The sequence below is a fragment of the Triticum aestivum genome, chromosome 3B (assembly GCF_018294505.1).
Source record: "Triticum aestivum cultivar Chinese Spring chromosome 3B, IWGSC CS RefSeq v2.1, whole genome shotgun sequence".
NCBI classification, from domain to species: Eukaryota; Viridiplantae; Streptophyta; class Magnoliopsida; order Poales; family Poaceae; genus Triticum; species Triticum aestivum.
In genome coordinates this window covers 796732302-796756511 of record NC_057801.1, presented here as the reverse complement: position 1 = coordinate 796756511, position 24210 = coordinate 796732302, and the positions used below count along the sequence as shown (strand labels likewise).

At 46.3% G+C, this 24210-nt stretch overlaps 2 protein-coding genes and 1 pseudogene across 2 annotated transcripts; all 3 read left to right on the top strand.

Moving 5' to 3' along the window:
* Nucleotides 1–1993: 1993 nt before the first annotated feature.
* Nucleotides 1994–3478, top strand: LOC123066638 (uncharacterized). The gene has a single exon (XM_044489683.1). It carries the CDS (start codon nt 2527–2529, stop codon nt 3304–3306), a length of 780 nt encoding a protein of 259 aa, XP_044345618.1. The 5' UTR covers nt 1994–2526; the 3' UTR covers nt 3307–3478.
* A 3119-nt stretch (nt 3479–6597) lies between these two features.
* Nucleotides 6598–8086, top strand: LOC123066637 (uncharacterized; annotated as a pseudogene).
* A 12452-nt stretch (nt 8087–20538) lies between these two features.
* Nucleotides 20539–22172, top strand: LOC123066636 (uncharacterized). The gene has a single exon (XM_044489682.1). It carries the CDS (start codon nt 21228–21230, stop codon nt 22005–22007), a length of 780 nt encoding a protein of 259 aa, XP_044345617.1. The 5' UTR covers nt 20539–21227; the 3' UTR covers nt 22008–22172.
* The last annotated feature ends 2038 nt before the right edge of the window (nt 22173–24210 follow it).

Sequence of the window (24210 nt, the reverse complement as noted above, 5' to 3'; positions counted from 1 at the left end):
AAAAGCTTCAAGCTCAGATATGGCTTTCCACCAAAGATCGATTAGTTTGCCTTCTAGGCCTCACGTCAGTGAGACCGAAGTCGAGGAAGAGCTCCACCTCCTAGAAGCAAGCATCTCTTCCTCCAGTTCCATCAGCACGATGTGCGATGGTCTCAGGAGTCTTGCAAACATCTACGATGGTCTTGAAGAGATTATTTGCCTACCAAGCAACCAAGTTTGCTCCTCCCAGAAGAGGAAGATGTTGGATGGAGAGATGGGATGCTCTGTTGAGCTGTTAGATCTCTGCAGCAACATGCAAGAGACCTTCGCCGAGATGGTGGTCATCATCCAAGAGTTGCAAGCAGCTCTAAGGAAAAGAGATGATGCAGCTGCTCAAGCCAAGATCCAGTCTTTTACTCGCTTGGCGAAGAAGGCCAGGAAACATTTCAAGAAGTCTGCCAAGAAGCCTGCATTCGACAAGATGGTCATCCGATTGACCAAGGCAAGAGAGATCAGCATCTCTCTGTTGGAGTCCACACTCCATCTCTTGTTGAAGCAAATTGAAATGCCAAAGCAGTCTCTTGTCTGCAAGGCATTTTACAAGAAGAAGGCAATTGTCTGCAAGGAGGAGCAATTGCAGGAGTTAGAGTGCAGTATCGAAGATCTTCAGAATGGAGCAGGAGATCTGTTCAGGAAATTAGTCCAGAACAGAGTTTCTCTTTTAAACATCTTAGCTCATAGGTAGTCCACATCACTCTACTCCCTGTGATTGGCATCCGCCTTTTTGAGGATGAGCCGATCTTGATACAGTTTTGCCATATGTATAGAGTACAAATGTACAGAAATTATAGAAACAAAGACCAAAGTTCTGATCCATCTCTTGCGATATTGATAAAATATCTTGGGGTTTTGTGAGGAATATATGTATGACAAAAGGAAACGTGTCTGATGTGAATCCATCATGTATTTGCTAGGTTGTGTTAATTAGGTTTGTGTTACTGGTTTCGGTTTTGTGGTAAATGATGAGAGCAAAATGATGTTAGACCTACATGCAAGTTTTTTACAAGTTAACATTACGTTTTTTTTGAGCTGTACCTGAATATTCTTGATTAGCACACAATCCTTATTTTGTGGATCTCACTGATCATGCATAGGACACCCCAGGTCGAAGCCACATGGTTGATGGTTGCGTCACACCTAGCCAGATTCCCTTCATAGTTGCAAATGCTGTCCATCATAAGCTCAGTTATTATTTTGGTATGTATCTACCTTGTTATTCTTATTCATATGATAAGTTTGCATTGCTGATACTAATTGTGATGCATGGATTAAATGATAAAATGAAATAAAAAATGTTCTTAATAACAGAAATAATCTATATTAGCAAATGAAAAAAAATTGTATGCTGGTTTCTTCTGCATGATGTCTATTTGGTATTTCAATGGGAGATGATTATGGGATTGAACATCATGGATTTATGAGAGACCATATCCTAATGTTAACACATTAACAACAATAAAATCTCTACTGTAAAATGGAAATATTTTGCCTCATCAAGGCATGGTACTATACTTTTGTTTGTTTCTTCACCCCTCTTCCATTGTAGACGAACGCCACTAAAATCCATTACAACTGTATACACTAAAAAAAAGCTCATGTAGCTAAGAGACTTGTGAGGAAATTTACCAACATATTTGTCAAAAAACCTTAGAACCGTGCCTCTTTAACTATAATCTTGTCCAACTGTTCATATATATACGCACGCTTAATATCAATTCACAGAACATGTAAGCATTTTTGGGCCACAAAGAAGTTTTTGCACTTGAACACCTCTACATTTGTTAGCATTACTAGATGAATTGCAAGCATGCAACTGAAACATGCCAGCGATGTTATGAAGAGTCAAGAATGTAAGGTTGGACAACAGCTGTTAGCAGAACCAGATAGCACAACGCTGGAACATGCGAATGAAGTCAATGACTCCTTACACCAGCAAGCCGAAACCACACGTCGACACCCTCGTGCAGATGAGTTTGCAACTAACAACTAAGACACGGCTACAGCATGCCAGCGGCTAAGAACGAAGAGGGCTAGTAATCATGCACATGATAATGCACATCGTCTAACACACACAAAAAATTGATCCTCGTGTGCGAGTTTGCCCCTGATAATTAAGACACTTCCGATAGGCCCATATACTAATAAATATATGAAACAATAACAAGACAGCAGAGCGGCATAAACTTGCCTTGAAGATGGGGGACAAACTCTCAGGGCTTGAACTGACAAGATTCCACTAAAATGATAGCTTGAGCATGCAACTATGTGAAGATCCATCATCAAACTATACCATTGTTAATTAGTCCTTGCTGCCAATTAGTGGAACATGATAGAGTGAACATGAGACGACTTTTGTGTTGGGATCTCTATGCTTCTGCCAGATCTCAAGGCTGATGTAATGGCATGATTCTTCATGTTTACTAATCAGATGCTGCAGCACAGCTGTACACATATCTTCTGTATAAATAGGCGTCAGCAGAATGGTAGATGCATCAAACTAGAAGCTCTTCTTTCTTCCTCCTCTCTTCGGCCACAATACAGAGCAAATCTTCAAGCTCAGACATGGCTTTCCACCAAAGATCGACAAGTTTGCCTTCTAGGCCTCACGTCAGTGAGACCGAAGTCGAGCTAGAGCTTCAGAGCCTGGAAGCAAGCATTTCTTCCTCCAATTCCATCAGCACGATGTGCGATGGTCTCAGGAATCTTGCAAACATCTACGATGCTCTTGAAGAGATTATTTGCCTACCAAGCAACCAAGTTTGCTCCTCCCAGCAGAGGAACATATTTGATGGAGAAATGGAACGTTCTCTCGAGCTCCTTGATCTCTGCGGTGCCATGCAAGAGATCTTCGTCGAGATGAAGGCCATCATCCAAGAGCTGCAAGTGACTCTAAGGAAAGGGGATGTTGCAGCTGCTCAAGCCAAGATCCAGTCTTACACCCACTTGGCGAAGAAGGCCAGGAGCCATTTCAAGAAGGCCACGAAGAAGGCTCCTGCGGATTTCAGGATGGTCATGCTATTGGCCAAGGCCAGGGAGGTCTCTGCCTCTCTCCTGGAGTGCACACTCCATCTCGTGTCGAAGAAAATCGAAATGCCTAAACAATCTCTTGTTTCCAAGGCATTTCACAAGAAGAAAGCGGTTGTTTGTAAGGAGGAACAATTGTCGGAGTTAGAGTGCAGTATCGGAGATCTTGAGAGTGGAGCAGGACATCTGTTCAGGAAATTAATCCAGAGCAGAGTTTCTCTACTCAACATCCTTAGCTCATAGATACTCCCAAGTCATTCTTGGCGCCCTCCGATCGGCATCCGCCTTTTAAGGAATAGCTGATCTTCATACAACTATACTGTATAAATGTACATGGTACTACAGAAATAGAAAGTGAAACCAAAGTTTTGATCCATTTGACCATTTCATCCTTGAAGACGTGTTTGTGATCCCAGTATAGTTTATTTTGATGCCCACGTTAAGTGGATCTTGTTCCTTATGCATGAAACATGCCAGATCAAAGTCACAAGGTCCCAATCAATCAATTTTATTATCCAGATTCTCCACCACCACCACATGGCCGTGCACTACTCTGCCACTACAATTGTATATATTTATTTTTCATACAACGAAGTTCAAATGAGTGTACTCAAATTTTAACATCTTTATCATTTAAGCATTGAAGGTGACAACATAAGAAAAAACATTTACTCCAGAACCAGAACTTTTTGCATGTTCTACAGTATTAACAATAATCTGAGCAAGACCTAATCCAGACTTGTCAGTGCACAAACTTTTTGGTCCTTTCCGTATAATGCACGGAAAGAACAGTCGACACTTTATATGTTCATTCCTGGGGTGTGCTCATTCCCGGGGTGTCTGAGAATCAGTTAGTATGACTAAGAGGTAATAGTATGACTAAGAGGTAATAATAGCGTACAAAAACATTGAAAAAGAATAGGCACATATCAATAGCTAGTCTCTGCAATGGTTGGATATTAAATGGTCATGCTGCACACACGGTGGGTGGCTGAAAGCCTCAAGCTGAAAATAAATTATGGGGATAGCATGTTGAACCGCTAACATGTATCTTTTGCAGTGGATCTTGTTTCCATGACCTAAACATGCCAGATGCAAGGGCCACCAAGGAAAACACCTTATTGAATACAGGTATGTCACAGCTAAATGTTAGGTTAGCGATCCATTAAGCAATGGCATGGGCGTGCAACTGTGCCAAGATCCACCGTCAGACTAAACCACATTTTTTTGATTGGTTCTTGCTGCCAATTGCTGGAACATGATAATGTGATGACTCATCTCAAGGACGGTAGGCACAGAAAACAATGTACTAAACATGAGAAGACTTTAGTGTTGCGATCTCTATGCGTCTGGCAGATCTTGAGGCATTGCAGACAGCATGTGGGAGATGTACTGGCATGATTCTTCATGTCTACCAATCAGATACCACAACACAGCTGTACACATCTTCTGTATAAATAGGTGGCAGCAGAATGGGTAGATACATCAAACAAGAAGCTCTTATTTTCTGCTTCTCCTCCTCTCATTAACCACTAGACAGCGAAAAGCTTCAAGCTCAGATATGGCTTTCCACCAAAGATCGATTAGTTTGCCTTCTAGGCCTCACGTCAGTGAGACCGAAGTCGAGGAAGAGCTCCACCTCCTAGAAGCAAGCATCTCTTCCTCCAGTTCCATCAGCACGATGTGCGATGGTCTCAGGAGTCTTGCAAACATCTACGATGGTCTTGAAGAGATTATTTGCCTACCAAGCAACCAAGTTTGCTCCTCCCAGAAGAGGAAGATGTTGGATGGAGAGATGGGATGCTCTGTTGAGCTGTTAGATCTCTGCAGCAACATGCAAGAGACCTTCGCCGAGATGGTGGTCATCATCCAAGAGTTGCAAGCAGCTCTAAGGAAAAGAGATGATGCAGCTGCTCAAGCCAAGATCCAGTCTTTTACTCGCTTGGCGAAGAAGGCCAGGAAACATTTCAAGAAGTCTGCCAAGAAGCCTGCATTCGACAAGATGGTCATCCTATTGACCAAGGCAAGAGAGATCAGCATCTCTCTGTTGGAGTCCACACTCCATCTCTTGTTGAAGCAAATTGAAATGCCAAAGCAGTCTCTTGTCTGCAAGGCATTTTACAAGAAGAAGGCAATTGTCTGCAAGGAGGAGCAATTGCAGGAGTTAGAGTGCAGTATCGAAGATCTTCAGAATGGAGCTGGAGATCTGTTCAGGAAATTAGTCCAGAACAGAGTTTCTCTTTTAAACATTCTTAGCTCATAGGTAGTCCACATCACTCTACTCCCTGTGATTGGCATCCGCCTTTTTGAGGATGAGCCGATCTTGATACAGTTTTGCCATATGTATAGAGTACAAATGTACAGAAATTATAGAAACAAAGACCAAAGTTCTGATCCATCTCTTGCGATATTGATAAAATATCTTGGGGTTTTGTGAGGAATATATGTATGACAAAAGGAAACGTGTCTGATGTGAATCCATCATGTATTTGCTAGGTTGTGTTAATTAGGTTTGTGTTACTGGTTTCGGTTTTGTGGTAAATGATGAGAGCAAAATGATGTTAGACCTACATGCAAGTTTTTTACAAGTTAACATTACGTTTTTTTTGAGCTGTACCTGAATATTCTTGATTAGCACACAATCCTTATTTTGTGGATCTCACTGATCATGCATAGGACACCCCAGGTCGAAGCCACATGGTTGATGGTTGCGTCACACCTAGCCAGATTCCCTTCATAGTTGCAAATGCTGTCCATCATAAGCTCAGTTATTATTTTGGTATGTATCTACCTTGTTATTCTTATTCATATGATAAGTTTGCATTGCTGATACTAATTGTGATGCATGGATTAAATGATAAAATGAAATAAAAAATGTTCTTAATAACAGAAATAATCTATATTAGCAAATGAAAAAAAATTGTATGCTGGTTTCTTCTGCATGATGTCTATTTGGTATTTCAATGGGAGATGATTATGGGATTGAACATCATGGATTTATGAGAGACCATATCCTAATGTTAACACATTAACAACAATAAAATCTCTACTGTAAAATGGAAATATATTTTGCCTCATCAAGGCATGGTACTATACTTTTGTTTGTTTCTTCACCCCTCTTCCATTGTAGACGAACGCCACTAAAATCCATTACAACTGTATACACTAAAAAAAAACTCATGTAGCTAAGAGACTTGTGAGGAAATTTACCAACATATTTGTCAAAAAACCTTAGAACCGTGCCTCTTTAACTATAATCTTGTCCAACTGTTCATATATATACGCACGCTTAATATCAATACACAGAACATGTAAGCATTTTTGGGCCACAAAGAAGTTTTTGCACTTGAACACCTCTACATTTGTTAGCATTACTAGATGAATTGCAAGCATGGAACTGAAACATGCCAGCGATGTTATGAAGAGTCAAGAATGTAAGGTTGGACAACAGCTGTTAGCAGAACCAGATAGCACAACGCTGGAACATGCGAATGAAGTCAATGACTCCTTACACCAGCAAGCCGAAACCACACGTCGACACCCTCGTGCAGATGAGTTTGCAACTAACAACTAAGACACGGCTACAGCATGCCAGCGGCTAAGAACGAAGAGGGCTAGTAATCATGCACATGATAATGCACATCGTCTAACACACACAAAAAATTGATCCTCGTGTGCGAGTTTGCCCCTGATAATTAAGACACTTCCGATAGGCCCATATACTAATAAATATATGAAACAATAACAAGACAGCAGAGCGGCATAAACTTGCCTTGAAGATGGGGGACAAACTCTCAGGGCTTGAACTGACAAGATTCCACTAAAATGATAGCTTGAGCATGCAACTATGTGAAGATCCATCATCAAACTATACCATTGTTAATTAGTCCTTGCTGCCAATTAGTGGAACATGATAGAGTGAACATGAGACGACTTTTGTGTTGGGATCTCTATGCTTCTGCCAGATCTCAAGGCTGATGTAATGGCATGATTCTTCATGTTTACTAATCAGATGCTGCAGCACAGCTGTACACATATCTTCTGTATAAATAGGCGTCAGCAGAATGGTAGATGCATCAAACTAGAAGCTCTTCTTTCTTCCTCCTCTCTTCGGCCACAATACAGAGCAAATCTTCAAGCTCAGACATGGCTTTCCACCAAAGATCGACAAGTTTGCCTTCTAGGCCTCACGTCAGTGAGACCGAAGTCGAGCTAGAGCTTCAGAGCCTAGAAGCAAGCATTTCTTCCTCCAATTCCATCAGCACGATGTGCGATGGTCTCAGGAATCTTGCAAACATCTACGATGCTCTTGAAGAGATTATTTGCCTACCAAGCAACCAAGTTTGCTCCTCCCAGCAGAGGAACATATTTGATGGAGAAATGGAACGTTCTCTCGAGCTCCTTGATCTCTGCGGTGCCATGCAAGAGATCTTCGTCGAGATGAAGGCCATCATCCAAGAGCTGCAAGTGACTCTAAGGAAAGGGGATGTTGCAGCTGCTCAAGCCAAGATCTAGTCTTACACCCACTTGGCGAAGAAGGCCAGGAGCCATTTCAAGAAGGCCACGAAGAAGGCTCCTGCGGATTTCAGGATGGTCATGCTATTGGCCAAGGCCAGGGAGGTCTCTGCCTCTCTCCTGGAGTGCACACTCCATCTCGTGTCGAAGAAAATCGAAATGCCTAAACAATCTCTTGTTTCCAAGGCATTTCACAAGAAGAAAGCGGTTGTTTGTAAGGAGGAACAATTGTCGGAGTTAGAGTGCAGTATCGGAGATCTTGAGAGTGGAGCAGGACATCTGTTCAGGAAATTAATCCAGAGCAGAGTTTCTCTACTCAACATCCTTAGCTCATAGATACTCCCAAGTCATTCTTGGCGCCCTCCGATCGGCATCCGCCTTTTAAGGAATAGCTGATCTTCATACAACTATACTGTATAAATGTACATGGTACTACAGAAATAGAAAGTGAAACCAAAGTTTTGATCCATTTGACCATTTCATCCTTGAAGACGTGTTTGTGATCCCAGTATAGTTTATTTTGATGCCCACGTTAAGTGGATCTTGTTCCTTATGCATGAAACATGCCAGATCAAAGTCACAAGGTCCCAATCAATCAATTTTATTATCCAGATTCTCCACCACCACCACATGGCCGTGCACTACTCTGCCACTACAATTGTATATATTTATTTTTCATACAACGAAGTTCAAATGAGTGTACTCAAATTTTAACATCTTTATCATTTAAGCATTGAAGGTGACAACATAAGAAAAAACATTTACTCCAGAACCAGAACTTTTTGCATGTTCTACAGTATTAACAATAATCTGAGCAAGACCTAATCCAGACTTGTCAGTGCACAAACTTTTTGGTCCTTTCCGTATAATGCACGGAAAGAACAGTCGACACTTTATATGTTCATTCCTGGGGTGTGCTCATTCCCGGGGTGTCTGAGAATCAGTTAGTATGACTAAGAGGTAATAGTATGACTAAGAGGTAATAATAGCGTACAAAGACATTGAAAAAGAATAGGCACATATCAATAGCTAGTCTCTGCAATGGTTGGATATTAAATGGTCATGCTGCACACACGGTGGGTGGCTGAAAGCCTCAAGCTGAAAATAAATTATGGGGATAGCATGTTGAACCGCTAACATGTATCTTTTGCAGTGGATCTTGTTTCCATGACCTAAACATGCCAGATGCAAGGGCCACCAAGGAAAACACCTTATTGAATACAGGTATGTCACAGCTAAATGTTAGGTTAGCGATCCATTAAGCAATGGCATGGGCGTGCAACTGTGCCAAGATCCACCGTCAGACTAAACCACATTTTTTTGATTGGTTCTTGCTGCCAATTGCTGGAACATGATAATGTGATGACTCATCTCAAGGACGGTAGGCACAGAAAACAATGTACTAAACATGAGAAGACTTTAGTGTTGCGATCTCTATGCGTCTGGCAGATCTTGAGGCATAGCAGACAGCATGTGGGAGATGTACTGGCATGATTCTTCATGTCTACCAATCAGATACCACAACACAGCTGTACACATCTTCTATATAAATAGGTGGCAGCAGAATGGGTAGATACATCAAACAAGAAGCTCTTATTTTCTGCTTCTCCTCCTCTCATTAACCACTAGACAGCGAAAAGCTTCAAGCTCAGATATGGCTTTCCACCAAAGATCGATTAGTTTGCCTTCTAGGCCTCACGTCAGTGAGACCGAAGTCGAGGAAGAGCTCCACCTCCTAGAAGCAAGCATCTCTTCCTCCAGTTCCATCAGCACGATGTGCGATGGTCTCAGGAGTCTTGCAAACATCTACGATGGTCTTGAAGAGATTATTTGCCTACCAAGCAACCAAGTTTGCTCCTCCCAGAAGAGGAAGATGTTGGATGGAGAGATGGGATGCTCTGTTGAGCTGTTAGATCTCTGCAACAACATGCAAGAGACCTTCGCCGAGATGGTGGTCATCATCCAAGAGTTGCAAGCAGCTCTAAGGAAAAGAGATGATGCAGCTGCTCAAGCCAAGATCCAGTCTTTTACTCGCTTGGCGAAGAAGGCCAGGAAACATTTCAAGAAGTCTGCCAAGAAGCCTGCATTCGACAAGATGGTCATCCGATTGACCAAGGAAAGAGAGATCAGCATCTCTCTGTTGGAGTCCACACTCCATCTCTTGTTGAAGCAAATTGAAATGCCAAAGCAGTCTCTTGTCTGCAAGGCATTTTACAAGAAGAAGGCAATTGTCTGCAAGGAGGAGCAATTGCAGGAGTTAGAGTGCAGTATCGAAGATCTTCAGAATGGAGTAGGAGATCTGTTCAGGAAATTAGTCCAGAACAGAGTTTCTCTTTTAAACATTCTTAGCTCATAGGTAGTCCACATCACTCTACTCCCTGTGATTGGCATCCACCTTTTTGAGGATGAGCCGATCTTGATACAGTTTTGCCATATGTATAGAGTACAAATGTACAGAAATTATAGAAACAAAGACCAAAGTTCTGATCCATCTCTTGCGATATTGATAAAATATCTTGGGGTTTTGTGAGGAATATATGTATGACAAAAGGAAACGTGTCTGATGTGAATCCATCATGTATTTGCTAGGTTGTGTTAATTACGTTTGTGTTACTGGTTTCAGTTTTGTGGTAAATGAAGAGAGCAAAATGATGTTAGACCTACATGCAAGTTTTTTACAAGTTAACATTACGTTTTTTTTGAGCTGTACCTGAATATTCTTGATTAGCACACAATCCTTATTTTGTGGATCTCACTGATCATGCATAGGACACCCCAGGTCGAAGCCACATGGTTGATGGTTGCATCACACCTAGCCAGATTCCCTTCATAGTTGCAAATGATGTCCATCATAAGCTCAGTTATTATTTTGGTATGTATCTACCTTGTTATTCTTATTCATATGAAAGTTTGCATTGCTGATACTAATTGTGATGCATGGATTAAGTGAAAAAATGAAATAAAAAATGTTCTTAATAACAAAAATAGTCTATATTCACAAATGAAAAAAAATTGTATGCTGGTTTCTTCTGCATGATGTTATTTGGTATTTCAATGGGAGATGATTATTGGATTGAACATCATGGATTTATGAGATACCATATCCTAATGTTAACACATTAACAACAATAAAATCTCTAATGTAAAATGGAAATATTTTGCCTCATCAAGGCATGGTACTATACTTTTGTTTGTTTCTTCACCCCTCTTCCATTGTATACGAACGCCACTAAAATCTATTACAACCGTATACATTAAAAAAAACTCATGTAGCTAAGAGACTTGTGAGGAAATTTAGCAACATATTTGTCAAAAAACCTTAGAACCGTGCCTCTTCAACTGTAATCTTGTCCAACTCTTCATATATATACGCACGCTTCATATCAATTCACAGAAAATGTAAGCATTTTTGGGCCACAAAGAAGTTTGTGCACTTGAACACCTCTACATTTGTTAGCATTACTAGATGAATTGCAAGCATGCAACTGAAAAATGTCAGCGATGTTATGAATGTTAGAATTGGGTTGTGCTGTGTGTGTAGTTATCATATTGTATAGGGGCTTCTTTGCTTATTTCCCTTCATGTATATGTGCTGGCCTGTTGGCCGATGGAATATATGCTCACTTCATAACATGGTGTTAGAGCTAGGGTTAGGTTCCCCAGCCGCCGCCGCCTCTAGTCGCCACCAGCCGCGGCCGCCGATCCTCTCTTCATCGAGCCTCTCCCCTCTTCTTCCTGGTAGCTGCTGCCGCCTACTGGTCCAGGCCGCCGCCGTCCTTCCCGGCCGGCGCCGCCGCCTCAACGTGCTACTGCTGCTCTTCTTCTCTGCTGCTGCTGCTGCTCTTCTTCAACGAGCTGCTCCTGCTGCTCCTCCTCTTCAACGTGTGGCTGCTGCTGCTCTTCTGCTCCTGGTCTGCTGCCGCCATCAAGCTGTGCCTCCTGCTGCTGCTGGTCTTCAACGAGCTGCTGCTGCTGCTCTGCTGGAATGGCGCCCTCCACCACCACCGATGTTGTCCCAGTCCCACGATGTCCTGTTATCTTCAATGGACAAAACTACAGGGACTGGGTGTAGCACATGAAGCTGCACATGAGGGGCCAGCTGGTCTGGGAGCACCTCTCTGGTGCTCTGCCTTGCCCCCTGCTGCCCACTCCTCTAGCTGAGTTGGCCTTCCCTGTTGATGCCGATGAAACCAAGCAACGTGTCATGCTAGATGCTTTTGAAGAGGCCACTGAAGAGTATTCGAATCAACTCCACTTATACAAGCAATGGACAAATGATGATGCTCGACCCTTTTCTATCTTGGTGAACAACATGGATGTTGATCTCACCATGGATGTGGTGGCCCTTACCACTGCATATCAGATGTGGGAGCACCTTCGCCATCGCTATGAGTCTACAGGGGATGCCATATATCTCTCTGTTGTTTGCCAAGAGCAACAACTACAACAGGGAGATGCTATTGTGGATGATTTCTACAAGGAGATGTCGGCGGTGTGGCGCCAATTGGACTCTCTAGGAGCTGATGTTTGTCGCAGATGTCAGTGTTGTGTGCGGCAACAAGCTAAGCTGGAGGTTCGTCGCCTCTATGACTTCCTAACTCGCCTTCGGCTGAGTTCGAGCAGAGTCGTGCTCAGCTATTGGCACGCCATCCTCGGCTCTCTACTCTGGAGGCCCTTGCTGAGGTGCGATCTGAGTAGGTGCGCCTACGGAGCACGGGCTTATTGCCATCCTCTTCAGCAGTCCTGGCTGCTCGCGTTCCACCACCGCTGCCTGGTGTGCCCTCTTCTACACAGGTGGCAGGAACCTCCACTAGTGCTTTCTGCAACTACTGCAAGCAGGATGGTCACGTGATCACCGAGTGCATCAAGAGGAGGAAACAGAGTCGCCGAGGTGGTCGTCCCCAAAAGGACTTGGGAGGCTCCTCTAATTCTCGTGAGGGCTCCCTTGAGAAGGTTCACCAGGAGATGCTCACCTTGCTGCGCCACCTTACTGCTTCCGCACCATCCTCAGGTTCTGCTGGTTTTGCTGGTCAGACGTCTAGTCCACCACCGCACTCTTCGTCAGGTACATCTGTTAAAGTGCAGTGTCGAAGATCTTCAGAATGGAGCAGGAGATCTGTTCAGGAACTTAGTCCAGAACAGAGTTTCTCTTTTAAACATCCTTAGCTCATAGATACTCCACATCACTCTACTCCCTGTGATTGGCATCCGCCTTTTTGAGGATGAGCCGATCTTGATACAGTTCTGCCATATGTATACAGTACAAATGTACAGAAATTATAGAAACAAAGACCAAAGTTTTGATCCATCTCAGAAACAAAGACCATATGTATACGGCATTACTCCCGATTCGAGCGGCTAAGGCGTCGGGAAGTCATTAGTCCAGGTTCAAATGGGACCTTTAGTCCCGATTTGAGACACGAACCGGGATTAAATGGGCCTTATGAATCAGGACAAATGGGCCTTTTTCTACTAATGTCACCTAAGCCTAACATCTAAAACCGGAGCCTGAACCAAGCCACATACTAGGTGTGGGGCACAAACGGGTCTGACACACTCTCATGGGCGTCACCACCATCTTTCACCGGTTTATCTTTAGAGCAGGTACTGCTGCACCGTCCTTGTCAGTCCTGCCGTCGACGCTGTTACTACGCCAAACAACGCCACCGCCTGCGCTCGTCCATCCAGACACTTCCGTCGTCGAGATCCAGCTGCCTCATGCCGCTAATACTCGTCGTCTTCACTCGGAAGATGACACGCCACACCACCTGCGAACCACCGCACCACCGCCATCGTCCCTTGCCACCCGGATCCCACCGCTAGAACAACCTTCTCCTCAACACCCCAAGCCTCCCTAGATGACGCCCTTCATGAAGGGTACGACGAGCAAGGCATCCTCCGCCACCCAATCACGCGGATTTTGGACTTTTGTCCGGGAGGAGGGGGGGTCATGACATGGCACCACACACCAGCCTCTCCTAGCCAAACGGCGCCCCCATGGAGGTAACGACATCGAGCGCTGCCGTTGCCGCATCCGCAAAGGATAACAGGAATTAACCTTGGGTTGGAGAAGAGGGGTGGAAAGAAGGGATCTCATCAGTGCCTCCAAGGAGGGGAGTAGCACCCGCAGGCGGTGTCACTGATGTGGATGGCCAAGCCACCAAAGGATTTCTCCCGAACCCAACTCACACCACCATGCCCAGCCACCATCAGTCCGGTGAGACAAGATCACCGACGCGAGATCCGGCGGGAAGTGGACCAGACCAGAAACTTCAGATCTGACACTAAGATAACCGCCGGCCATGAACCGCGCCTGCCGTCGCCGCCGAGGACACCGGCCCTCTACCATGAGCACCTCTAGCGGCGAAGACGGCGTAGCCTCTCCAAGCAAGGCCGCCGCCCTGGAGCCCCACTCCCTTTGCCGAGACCATATCGACGAAATCCCCGCCGCCACCTTCACCGGGGCTGCACTGACTTGCCCGAGGGCCTCCTCTGGTGGCAGCGAGGAACGGTAGATACCTCAAACAAGAAGCTCTTATTTTCTGCTTCTCCTCCTCTCATTAACCACTAGACAGCGAAAAGCTTCAAGCTCAAATGTGGCTTTCCACCAAAGATCGATTAGTTTGCCTTCTAGGCCTCACGTCAGTGAGACTGAAGTCGAGGAAGAGCTCCACCTCCTAGAAGCAAGCATCTCTTCCTCCAGTTCCATCAACATCGATGTGCGATGGTCTCAGGAGTCTTGCAAACATCTACGATGGTATTGTGAACAACCAACGGATGAATGTATACGTTGATGGGAATTAAATTATTTTGTGCCATGCCATGTTGCTATGTCTTTTGAAGATGCAATCAAACCGACTGTTCACCTTTTTTTTTGAAACGAAGGCAAAAGAATTGCCTCATCGATTAATTAAGAAGAAGAGAATTGCCCAGTTAGTTTACGAAAAACCAGACGAAAACCAATACAAACAAACTCACTCAACACGAAGCACCACGGGTACATAGATGGCCCGCCAAGTGCTCCCAACACCCAGCAAGCACAACCCTCAACACTTCTACAATGCAACGGAACCCGGGGTGAGAAAACGGCAATGATGACTCAAAATACCAAGGCCACATCGACAACACGAGAAACCGAGCATAATCCATCATGACATCGCGGACGCCTTCCCTCTCGCATCATCAACCATAGGAACCTCCAGCCGCTCACTTGACAAAGGTGAATCTTGACCCTCGCTCGAGGTCGTCGACGTGTCCACCTTCATATGATCCACTGACAAACTCAGACATAGCTCCCTAAGCTCGGGCATGACCTGATTGTCTTGTTGGTCACATAATCAATTGCGGATCCTTTTAGTGGCACAAGCACATCTAGATGTTTGCAAACATCATGCATAGGACACGCCAGGTCGAAGCCATATGGTTGATGGTTGCGTCACACCTAGCCAGATTCCCTTCATAGTTGCAAATGCTGTCCATCATAAGCTCAGTTATTATTTGGTATGTATCTACCTTGTTATTCTTCTTCATATGATAAGTTTGCATTGCTGATAAAATAATATAGCTAATTGTGATGGATAGATTAAGTGAAATAATGAAATAAAAAATGTTCTTAATAATAAAATAATCCATATTCACATATGAAAAAAAATGTATGCTGGTTTCTTCTGCATGATGTTATTTGGTATTTCATGGGAGATGATTATTGGATTGAGTATCATGGATTTATGAGATACCATATCCTAATGTAAACACATTTTTTTCGAAAAGGAGTATAACCCCTGGCCTCTGCATTTGGGAGATGCATGCAGCCATTTTATTAATTATTTAGAAGGACCTTACAAGGTAATACATCAATATGTCTGAATCCGCCATCCTGATGACATGTGTCGCTACTCCTAGCCAATTGATGAAGGGATGCAGTAAGTCTGAGCCGAATAGCCAGACTTATCACCTAAGCCTAACATCTAAAACTGGAGACCCGAACCAAGCCACATACTAGGTGTGGGGCAGAAACGGGGTGACGCACTCTCATGGGTCGTCACCAACATCTTTCACTGGTCTATCTTCAGAGCAGGTACTGACGCACCGTCTTTGCTAGTCCTGCCGTTGACGCTGCCACGGCGCCAAACAACGCCACCACCCTGCGCTCGTCGATCCAGACACTTCCGATCCCACGGCCTAAACAACCTTCTCCTGAACACCCCAAGCCTCCCTAGACGACGCCTTCATAAAGGGTACGACGCGCAAGGCATCGTCGCCACCCAATCATGCAGATTTTGGACTTTTGTCCGGGAGGAGGGGGGTCAAGAGTCGGAATTAATCAGATGGCACCACACACCAGCCTGATCTCCTAGCCAAACGACGTCCCCATGGAGGTAACGACACCGAGCGTTGCTGCCGCCGCATCCGCAAGGGATAACATTAATTAACCTTGGGTCGGAGAAGAGGGGGTGGGAAGAAGGGATCTCTTCGGTGCCTCCAAGGAGGGGAGTAGCGCCCGCAGGCAGTGTCACTGACGTGGATGGCCAAGCCACCAGAGGATTTGTCCCGAACCCAACTCACACCACCATGTCCAGCCACCATCAGCCCGGTAAGACAAGATCACTGGCGCGAGATCCGACAGGAAGTGGACCAGACGGGACACTTAAGATCTGACGCTAGGAGAACCGCCAGCAATGAACCGCGCCTGCAGTCGCCGCCAAGAACACCGACCCTCTCGAGCACCGCCAGCCGCGAAGATTGCGTCGCCTCTCCAAGCAGGGCCGCCGCCCTGGATCCCCATTCCCTTTGTCGAGACCATTGCGACGAAATCCCCACCACCACCTTCACCGGCGGCTGCACTGGCTTGCACGGCGGCCTCCTCTGGTGACGGCGAGGAAGATGAGGGGCCTAGAAGTGGCGTTGCGGGGTAACCCTAGTCGCCTCCCGTGCCGCCGGCCAGGACGACCTAACAACAATAAAATATGTATTGTAAAATAGAAATAATTTGCCTCATCAAGGCATGGTACTATACTTCTGTTTGTTTCTTTGCCCCTCTTACATTGTATAAGAACACCACTAAAATACATTGCAGCCATACACACTAAAAAAACTCATGTAGCTAAGAATTTGTGAGGAAATTTACCAACATATTTGTCAAAAAACTTAGAACCGTGCCTCTTCAACTATATAATCTTGTCACTCAATGGTGACGATATATATACACAAACTTAATATCAATTCACAGAAAATGTAAGCATTTTTGGGCCACAAAGAGGTCTGTGCACTTGAACACAAATTGCAAGCATGCAACTGAAACATGCCAGCGATGTTATGAAGAGTCAAGAGTGTAAAGGTTGGCCCCTGATAACCGCTGGTAGCACAACCAGATAACGTCGACACCCTCATGCAGATGAGTTTGCCACTAACAACTAAGACACGGCTGCTAGGAGGAACAATTGCAGGAGTTAGAGTGCAGTACCGAAGATCTTCAGAATGGAGCAGGAGATCTGTTCAGGAAATTAGTCCAGAACATAGTTTCTCTTTTAAACATTCTTAGCTCATAGATACTCCACGTCACTCTACTCCCTGTGATTGGCATCCGCCTTTGATCTTGATACAGTTTTGCCATATGTATACAGTACAAATGTACAGAAATTCTAGAAACAAAGACCAAAGTTTTGATCCATCTCAGATTTTGCCATAATTGATAAAATCTCTTGGGGCTTTCTGATGAATATATGCATGACAGACCCCTGCAGTGGTTCGAGACCCCTCCCCGACCCACCCCTCCCATGTCGCCCCCGCAGGCGACGGGGAGGGAACCCTAGCCGGCGCCGGTCTCCTCCCCTCCTCCCGCCCCCTTCCTCCCCCGCCGCCGCCACAGGGCGCGCCCAGGCAAAGCCTGGACGGCGGCGGCGGCGGCGGGCCTTCTCGCCCCCTCGCGTGTGGCGCCGGTGCGGGCCACTTCCACGGGCCAGGGCACCGCGGTTGGTGGGTTGCGGCGGCGCGGCGGGTGCCATCCCGTCGACGAGGACTGGTGGCGTCCGCAGCGCGTCGAGCTGCTAGCTGGAGAGGCGTGCTTGCTGCTCCTGCGCCCCGATCTGGCGCTGGGAGCTGTGAGCAGCACGGGGTTGCGATGCGACAGAGGTGGGCGCCCTCCTTCTTCCTCCTCTACTCGTTGGCTAGGTGGATCTTGAGGGCGTGGCTGGTGGGTGCTTGTTGCGGCATGGTCAGATTCGTCCGGATTTGGCCCTGCTCGCCGACGGGGGGCCCGGGGTGCTGGCAGCGGCCGGTCGGGTCGCTGCATGGCCACGGCGTGGTGGTGGCTCATGGCGGTGGTTTGGGTTGTTTCCCGGCAGCGGCCGTACATCCGGTGTCGGCTTGTCGGGAAGCGGCCTGTTTTGGCCTTCGATTCCTCTCCTCGTTGTTCGGACGCTACCTTCGTCGAAAGGCTGGCCCTCTCCCAGCTATGGTCCATCTCCCGTCTCGCGCCCGGTGCTGCGTGACCGAGCTCGTCTCGCGCCCGGCAGCAGGACCGAGCTCGTCTCGCGCCCGACAGCAGGACCGACCTCGTCTCGCGCCCGGCTGCAGGACTGAGCCCGTCTCGTGCCCGGTGCAGCAGGACAAGGAGATGGAGGCCCATTTCGGCCGGCCTCTTGGGTCTCGGTGCTGGGGGTCGCTCAGGGATGCGAAAGCCGGGACCTTTCCATTCGTCTCTTTGGGTGGAGTAGTGTGCCGGTCTCGGGTGAGGTGGTGTCAAGGTCTTGGATGCCAGGGCGGCGGCCCTGGAGGTGGTAGTGCGGTGCTCATGGGCAGAGCTCGTGGCTTGGTGCTGCCTGGTGACCATGGCCGTGTGGGCGGCATGGATGCCGGGGTGTGGCGTTCGGTGGTGGTGATTGTTGGCTGGGGTGAAAACCTGCTCTATCTTCGGACGGACCGGCGGCGGCGAATCGTTACCTTCTTGAAGGCGTCGTCGCGGCCTTCATTGCCCGTCGGGTTGCTCTAGGGGAAACCCTGACCTTTGTGTCGGGCGGTGGTGGCGCTCCGGTGTCGTTCCCTTCCTGAAGGCGCCGCCTTGGAGCCCTCGGTTCGTCATATGCGGCTTCACTTCTTCGCGGTGGCATGTTCACAGCTTAGATCTCCGGTTACTCTTGTAGTGCTAGGGGTGGTGTTGCTGCGCTCAGCATCTTTGTATCATGCCTTGGGTGTGTGGGTTGTGTTGGCGTGCAGTTGTACTAGGTTTGTTGTGGATCTTTGCTTTATATATATAGCGGGGCGAAAGCCTTTTTCGGTAATATATGCATGACACGAGGAAATGTGTATGATGTGAATCCACCGTGTATTTGCTAGGTTTGTGTCACTGGTTTCATTTCTGTGGTAAATGATAACAGCAAGGTGATTTTAGACCTACATGAAAGTTTTTTTACAAGTTAACAGTACCTTAAGGGATGCAGTAAGCCTGAGCCAAATACCCAGACCTCTCACCAAAGCCTAACATCTAAAATCGGAGGCCCTAACCATGCCACATACTAGGTGTGGGCACAAACGGGTCTGACGCACTCTCATGCATGGGTCGTCACCACCATCTTCCACCGGTCTATCTTAAGAGCAGGTATTGACGCATCGTCCTTGCCACTCCTACCGTCGAAACCGCCACGGCACCAAGCAACGCCACCACCCTGCGCTCATCTATCGAGACACTTCTGTCGTTGAGATCCAGCTGACACATGCCGCCAATACTAGTCATCTTCACGTGGTAGATGACACGCCGCTCCACCTGCAAACCTCGCACCACCGCCACCGCTCCTTGCCACCCAGATCTCACCGCCAGAACAGCCTTCTCTCAAACACCCAAGCCTCCCCAGACGTCGCCTTCATGAAGATTACGACGCGCAAGGCATCGCCGCCACCCAATCATGCGGATTTTGGACTTTCGTCTGGGAGGGGGGGAGGGGGGGGGTCAGGAGTCGGAATTAACCACTTGGCACCACAAACTAGCCTCTTCTAGCCAAACGGCGCCCCCATGGAGGTAACGACACCGAGCGCTGCCGCCGCCGCATCCGCAAGGGATAACAAGAATTAACCTTGGGTCGGAGAAGAGGGGGTGGGGAGAAGGGATCTCGTTGGTGCCTCCAAGCAGGGGAGCAGCGCCTGCAGGTGATGCACCGACGTGGACGGCGAAGCCACCAAAAGATTTCTCCTGAACCCAACTCACACCACCATGCCCAACCACCATTAGCCCGGTGAGACAAGATCACCGGCACGAGATCCGGCCGAAAGTGGACTAGACGGGAAACTTCGGATCTGACGCTAGAAGAACCGCCGGAGCACACCGCCGGCCATGAACCGCGCCTGCCATCGTCCCCGAGGACACCGACCCTCTCCCATAAGCACCGCCAGCTGCGAAGGTGGCGTCGCCTTTCCAAGCAGGGCCACCGCCCTAGAGCCCCATTCCCTTTGCCAAGACCGGAGTGACGAAATCCCCGCCGCCACCTTCACCAGCGGCCACACTGGCTTTCCCGGCAGCCTCCTCTGGTGGCGGCGAGGAAGATGAGGGGGCTAGAAGCGGTGGAGCGGGGTAACCCTAGTCGCCTCCGGTGTCGCCCGGGAGGACGACCTAACAACAATAATAAAATCTCTACTGTAAAATGGAAATATTTTGTCTCATCAAGGCATGGTACTATACTTTTGTTTGTTTCTTCGCCCCTCTTACATCGTATAAGAACGCTACTAAAATCCATTAGAACCCTATACACTAAAAAAACTCATGTAGCTAAGAATTTGTGAGGAAATTTACCAACATATTTGTCAAAAAACCTTAGAACCGTGCCTCTTCAACTATAATCTTGTCCAACTCTTCATATATATACGCACGCTTAATATCAATTCACAGAAAATGTAAGCATTTTTGGGCCACAAAGAAGTTTGTGCACTTGAACACCTCTACATTTGTTATCATTACTAGATGAATTGCAAGCATGCAACTGAAACATGCCAGTGATGTTATGAAGAGTCAAGAATGTAAGGTTGGACAACAGCTGTTAGCAGAACCAGATAGCACAACGCTGGAACATGCGGATGAAGTCAATGACTCCTTATACCTGCAAGCCGAAACCACATGTCGACACCCTCGTGCAGATGAGTTTGCCACTAACAACTAAGACACGGCGACAGCGTGCCAGCGGCTAAGCACGAAGAGGGCTAGTCATCATGCACATGATAATGCACATCATCTAACACACACAAAAAATTGATCCTCGTGTGCGAGTTTGCCCTTGATAATTAAGACACTTTCGACAGGCCCATATACTCATTCATAATAAATGTATGAAACGATAACAAGACAGCAGAGCGGCATAAACTTGCCTTGAAGATGGGGGACAAACTCTCAGGGCTTGAACTGACAAGATTCCACTAAAATGATAGCTTGAGCATGCAACTATGTGAAGATCCATCATCAAACTATACCATTGTTAATTAGTCCTTGCTGCCAATTAGTGGAACATGATAGAGTGAACATGAGACGACTTTTGTGTTGGCATCTCTATGCTTCCGCCAGATCTCTAGGCTGATGTAATGGCATGATTCTTCATGTCTACTAATCAGATGCTGCAACACAGTTGTACACACACCTTCTGTATAAATAGGCGTCAGCAGAATGGTAGATGCATCAAACTAGAAGCTCTTCTTTCTTTCTCCTCTCTTCGACCACAATACAGAGCAAATCTTCAAGCTCAGACATGGCTTTCCACCAAAGATCGACAAGTTTGCCTTCTAGGCCTCACGTCAGTGAGACCGAAGTTGAGCTAGAGCTTCAGAGCCTAGAAGCAAGCATCTCTTCCTCTAATTCCATCAGCATGATGTGCGATGGTCTCAGGATTCTTGCAAACATCTACGATGGTCTTGAAGAAATCATCTGCCTACCAAGCAACCAAGTTTGCTCCTCCCAGCAGAGGAGCATGTTGGATGGAGAAATGGACGGTTCTCTTGAGCTGCTAGATCTCTGCAGCGCCATGCAAGAGATCTTCGTTGAGATGAAGGCCATCATCCAAGAGCTGCAAGTGGCTCTAAGGAAAGGTGATGACGCAACTACTCAAGCCAAGATCCAATCCTACACCCGCTTGCTGAAGAAGTCCAAGAATCTTTTCAAGAAGACCGCGAAGAAGGCTTCTGCAGATTGTAGCATGGTCATGCTGTTGGCCAAGGCTAGAGAGATCTCTGTGTCTCTGCTGGAGTCCACACTCCATCTCTTGTCGAAGCAAATCGAAATGCCTAAACAGTCTCTTGTTTCCAAGGCATTTCACAAGAAGAAGGCAGCTGTTTGCAAGGAGGAGCAATTGTTGGGGCTAGAGTGCAGTATCGGAGATCTCGAGAGTGGGGCAGGACATCTGTTCAGAAAATTAGTCCAGAGCAGAGTTTCCCTACTCAACATCCTTAGCTCATAGATACTCCCAAGTCACTCTTGGCGCCCTCCGATTGGCATCCGCCTTTTTAAGGAACAGCTGATCTTCATACAATTTTGCCATATGTATACACTATACTGTACAAATGTACATGATACTACAAAAAGAGAAAGAAAAGTTTTGATCCATTTGACCATTTCTTTCTTGAAGACGTGTTTGTGATCCCAGTATAGTCTATTTTGAAGCCCATGGTTAGTGAATCTTGTTCCTTATGCATGAAACATGCCAGCTCAAAGTCAAATGGCCTCAACTTGTACTCGGCAGAATCAATCAATTTTATTGTCCAGCACCACCACACGGCTGTGCAGTCTGGCATAATTAGTGCGCTCAAATTTTAAACATCATTGACATCTATATCATTTAAGCATTGAACAAAATGAAAATTACCCTAGAACCAAGCTTTTTGCATGTTCTACCGGATCAACAATAATCTGAGCAAGACGTAATCCAAATTTGCCAGTGCACAAAGTTTTGTTCCTTTCCATATAGTGATTCTCAACACACAGAGAACCCTTTTCGAGAAAAAAAATACACAAAGAACAACCGATTCTTTATATGCTTATTTGTTATTTCAAACTTCACCTAAGTAAAGATGCCGATGTCCGAGAATCAGTTAGTACGACTAAAAGGTAACAGGACTGTACAAAAACACTGAAAAAACTAGACACACATCAAAAGCTAGTCTGTGTAGTTTATAGATATCAAATGGTCATGCTACTCACACAGTGGGTGGCTGAAAGCCTCAAACTGAAAAAACGTGAATCTTGTGCAGTGGATCTTGTGTCCGTGGCCTAAACATGCCAGCATCGACCGTCGAGGCTCTAACTTGTGATACCCAGCAGTGCCCACCAAGGAAAATACCTTATCAAAAGGCATGTTACAGCTAAATGCTAGGTTAGCGATCCATTAAATAATTGCATGGGCGTGCAATTATGCCAAGACCCACCGTCAGACTAAACCGAGCATCTTTTTCATTGGTTCTTGCTGCCAATGGCTGGAACATGATAATGTGGTGACTCATCTCATGGGCAGTAGGCACAGAAAACAATGTAATAAACATGAGAAGACTTTAGTGTTGCGATCTCAAGGCATAGCAGACAGCATGTGGGAGATGCAATGGCATGATTCTTTATGTCTACCAATCAGATGCTACGACACAGCTGTACACATCTTCTGTATAAACAGGCGGCAGCGGAGTGGTAGATACATCAAACAAGAAGCTCTTATTTTCTGCTTCTCCTCCTCTCATCGACCACGAGACAGCGATAAGCTTCAGGCTTAGATATGGCTTTCCACCAAAGATCGATAAGTTTGCCTTCTAGGCCTCACGTCAGTGAGACCGAAGTCGAGCAAGAGCTCCACTGCCTAGAAGCAAGCATCTCTTCCTCCAATTCCATCAGCACGATGTGCGATGGTCTCAGGAGTCTTGCAAGCCTCTACGATGGTCTTGAAGAGATCATTTGCCTACCAAGCAACCAAGCTTGCTCCTCCCAGCAGAGGAACGTGTTGGATGGGGAGATGGAATGCTCCATTGAGCTGTTAGATCTCTGCAGCACCATGCAAGAGACCTTCGCCGAGAAGATGGTCATCATCCAAGAGCTCCAATTGGCTCTAAGAAAAGGAGATGATGCAGCTGGTCAAGCCAAGATCCAGTCTTTTATTCGCTTGGTGAAGAAGGCCAGGAAACATTTCAAGAAGTCTGCCAAGAAGCCTGCATTCGACAAGATGGTCATGCTATTGACCAAGGCAAGAGAGATATGCATCTCTCTGTTGGAGTCCACACTCCATCTCTTGTCGACGCAAATTGAAATGCCAAAGCAGTCTCTTGTCTGCAAGGCATTTTACAAGAAGAAGGCAATTGTCTGCAAGGAGGAGCAATTGCAGGAGTTAGAGTGCAGTATCGAAGATCTTCAGAATGGAGCAGGAGATCTGTTCAGGAAATTGGTCCAGAACAGAGTTTCTCTTTTAAACATTCTTAGCTCATAGATACTCCACATCACTCTACTCCCTGTGATTGGCATCCGCCTTTTTGAGGACGAGCCGATCTTGATACAGTTTTGCCATATGTATAGAGTACAAATGTACAGAAATTATAGAGACAAAGACCAAAGTTTTGATCCATCTCAGATTTTGCGATAATTGATAAAGTCTCTTGGGGCTTTCTGATGAATATATGCATGACAAG